Genomic DNA, 3,997 nt, shown 5'->3' with positions numbered 1-3,997 from the left:
AAATAAGGCAGGCAGCAGTCTCATCTGTTTTGTCACGATTCTTGAACTCCATCCAACAAAGCAGATGTGATGTGTCCAAAGTAACACCTTCATTATTTGTTTTGAAATTCTGTAAGTTTCCAATGTGTGTATGAAAGTCTTTTATGAGCGTTGCCTTTCCCGGTTATGAGAAAAAATAACATATATAATATTAAGTAAAGAAAATAATCTCAGCTAGTATGGTTTATTAGTGTGATGACTTTGAATGGTGACCTTTTTTATTTGTGCAGTTCATTGTAATCCTGCCCTTTACGCTGATGGATTCTTGACAATTTCCATTTCGTTTGTTAGAAAATGATGAGGCTGCTATGATCCTGTGCGCTGTGTCTTTTAGATACTCTTCCTATTTAGGCAATCAGAGCTTGGGAAATTCTCACTGCTGCGTCTTTCCTCCTGCACAATATGGAATACGGGCAGTATGCTACGGACGTGACTGTTATCTGGATCACCGGGTCGACTGTGCCGTCTACGACAATGCCAAATATTACTGGAAATGACACCACTGCTAACCCTCCAAATGATGGTGGAGTGAATCTAACGTTGGCGTCACAGATTTTGGCCACTTCAGCATTGGTGCTGATGATGCTGTCAATGGGCGTGACCATTGACTTTAAGCACCTTAAAGAAACGGTTTGTGGACATTATGTAACATTCGTTTGCCTTTTTTTAAAATTAACATCTTCTATTCACTTCTCAATAATTCATGAAGGGAACAAAACCTACATGCAGGTTGATGAACAAAAGACTGTGGAAGTTTTAAAGGGAGGCATACCATTATGAATTCAAAATATAATTTATCAGTTTAAGATGAAAAACACACAAAAAGCAAATCAATTCCATATTTTCAACTTTCGACATTAACAGAAATTTAGAAACTTTGAAAGTATGTGGAATAATGGGACGGCTGACATTTTAAAGATGATCATGACATCTATTTTCATGGTCGAAGGAAAGATATGTATCAGACAAGTCAAAGACAATCATGAAAAATTTAATTGCCCTATAAGGGCTGAACTGAAAGCCTGACATGAGGGCTGCGGTCTCGCTTTATTAACACCTTTTTCTCTTTTTCTTTTCGTGCACAGTTTCGTCATCCCGCCGGATTTTTCATCGGCATGGCGTCACAGTTCATACTGATGCCTCTCATCGGGTTCTGCCTCAGCCTGGCCTTGAAACTTGAAGTGGCCGGCGCCCTATCGGTCCTCATACTGGCATGCTGCCCAGGTGGTACCCTTTCTAATGTTTTTACGTACTGGACGAATGGGGACGTGTGTCTTAGGTAACATTTTTTTTGTTCCTTCCCCTTTCCTCTAATATGTTGCTGCACATGTTTTCTAAAATGTCTTTCTGAAGACACCTGTTGTAGTTAAATCCCTGTCTGATATAATATTTGTTTTCTTTCTCTATCGCTGTTCAATTTCCAGGCTGCAATTTTAAGTTCAACTTTCATTATCATTGATACCTTCTTCAGCACCCCTTTTGCAACAGATAAATCAATCATCACTGAAACAAACGTAAAGAAAAGAAAATGATCTTAACCACTTATTATGGACACAATTTTAACTCTTGAGGCAGGCTCTCACGCGTAAAGTACGGGACACTATTGTTATTCTAAACCGAATGAACGAATAACAATCACATTTGTTTCTCTCCCTCTCATTTCAGTGTTTCCATGACAACGGTTTCCACAGCTGCCGCCATAGGGATGATGCCTCTTAATCTCTTTATCTACTCTCGTGTGTGGACCAGTGAGTCAGCGGTTGTTCCTTACCTTGATATTTTTACAACCCTCATCACTATTTTGATCCCAGTTTCCTTTGGAATGTTCCTGCACTGGTGGAAAGAGGCCTGGACGACTTGGATATCACGAGTGAGTCAGAGTGTATAGGTCCAATTTTCTTTTTTAGTATTTGCTTAATAGAAAATTAGCTCCATTGCAATATTGAATTACAAAAACTCTCAGGCAAGATGATTTCCAGTCTTCATTTGTTTTATCTATCTTTATTTTAATCATAAGAAAATCATCACACTTTGTACGTTTTTAAATCAGGCATCAAAGTATTGGACATTGTTAGAATTCAGTGGAAATATCCCGGGTTAAGTTAACGGCAGAAATGTCAGGGGTATACAAACATGCCAGAGGTGAAAATCCAAACATAGAAATGTCAGATGCGCCAGGTCCTACAGCATAAATGCTTGGGATTGATTTATGACCGTGATGATCATGTGAACGTTCGATTGCGACTCGTTGATAATGGTAGGCCAAAATATCAAAGAAAATGGGAAAAATCAATTGCAGTATCATCTTGCCGAATGCATAATCATGAAATGGTTATTGATAATTCTACTATCTAAATGGCAGCAACGATTGCCCGGGCTCGATTGGCTAAAAAAGATATCAATATCAATTGATCTGTTTGTTCATACGTTTTCTCCCTTACATCAGATATCCTTGACTCTAGCGGTTATTGCAACTATCGGATCCGTTGCCGTCAGCATACTTCTGAATCCTTCTTTCCACAAAGCCGGATGGGGACTGTGGCTCTGCTCCATCGTTCTTCCAGCCCTGGGCTTCGCCATAGGCTACGGGTTCGCCCTCTTGTTCCGACAGCCTCACGCCAAGTGCCGTGCTATCGCCTTCGAGACCGGCTCGCAGAACGTGGGACTTGCCTGGACCTTGACACTACTCTCCTTTGTCGATTCACCACTCTTCCTAGATATGCTCTTCTACCCAATTCTCTACACATTTTTTATCCATCTCGAACCCCTTGTACTGGTCGGGTTGTACAGATGCGTTGTATATATGCGGAGAGGCAAAGAAGAGGATACTGGAGACAACGTTGAAATAGTTCGAGTCGAGTCTAAGGGCTTGGAGGCCAATGGCAGTGAAATAAAGGGCGACATTAGTTACTCAGCTTACAGTCAGGAGGTGGACACAGAAGTTGGAAACACGCCAAATAAATCAGTTGAAAAATAAAATGCACTTCAAAAATAGGAATATGTTTGATCCTGATACTTTATAGTAATGAACACCCGACAATAATGCTTTGGATGAAATATTCCTGTCAGTATACAAGAATATATTTTATACATTCTACAACATGTATCTGTCTTGGTTTGTTTGATTTGAAAATCAATCTTTAATGATTGTTGTTACATAACATTATTTCGAGTGAGATCATTCCTCTTCTACTCGAAGTTAACAAAACTAAATTTACACCATATGGTTATTTTAGCCCATGGCCTGATAGATTTTATATGACGCTTAGTCAGATGTAAGAATAATTTTGATCATCATCAACCTTATTGATTTTTATCACTGTTTCAAAGCAAACATGTTTTTCAGGTTCATGGGATTTTCTATGGTATCATGTATGTGGAATTACTTTTTTTCTCATATGCGTGTATATTGTCAGCTTTCACGCCTTCATGCAGAGTTAACATGTTTCACACTCTTGTGAGTTTGAGTTTCATTGAATTCAAATCTTGGAAATGATTATGACGAGACGAAGGGTCGCTAATAACACTATTGCTACACTATTGAAGAAAAAATAATTCAAACGTACTTTGGAGGATTGATTATATTCGTAATGGGCAGATTTATGAAGTGTACATAAAGTTAACTTTGTTAAGTTGGTAATTCTATTACAAATTAAAATGTACTTTTTGTTGCTGGTAACTTCTGTCTTTTAAAATATCATTCTGGCATGTCGGTGTGCCATGCAGTGTAATGTTGACTTGTTTTCCCCACTTTTGTATTGGTAGACCATATTGCTGTATTTACCAGTGATATTTGTTATTCCGAAGGTTCATTAACGCGAAAATGGACTGAGGTGCTTTATTCCGTAGATTCTTAGCAGCTGTGACCTCTTTTCCCTGTTTCGTTATTGGTAACATAGATTTGGGTTGAAATTTCATCATTCTACGATTATAAAGAACTTCGAAATATATATGCGTA

General features: G+C 38.6%; 1 protein-coding gene across 1 annotated transcript; it reads left to right on the top strand.

The window, feature by feature from the left end:
• Nucleotides 1-441: 441 nt before the first annotated feature.
• On the top strand, nucleotides 442-3,016 carry LOC139733365 (ileal sodium/bile acid cotransporter-like). Its single transcript, XM_071644202.1, has 4 exons — nucleotides 442-669; nucleotides 1,125-1,318; nucleotides 1,705-1,909; nucleotides 2,486-3,016. The coding sequence occupies exons 1-4, from the start codon at nucleotides 442-444 to the stop codon at nucleotides 3,014-3,016; spliced, it is 1,158 nt and encodes a 385-aa protein (XP_071500303.1).
• The last annotated feature ends 981 nt before the right edge of the window (nucleotides 3,017-3,997 follow it).

Source organism: Diadema antillarum, unplaced genomic scaffold (genome assembly GCF_040938485.1).
Source record: "Diadema antillarum isolate AM-2024a unplaced genomic scaffold, OU_Dant_1.0 seq00000472_RagTag, whole genome shotgun sequence".
NCBI classification, from domain to species: Eukaryota; Metazoa; Echinodermata; class Echinoidea; order Diadematoida; family Diadematidae; genus Diadema; species Diadema antillarum.
This window is presented reverse-complemented; position numbering and strand designations above follow the sequence as displayed.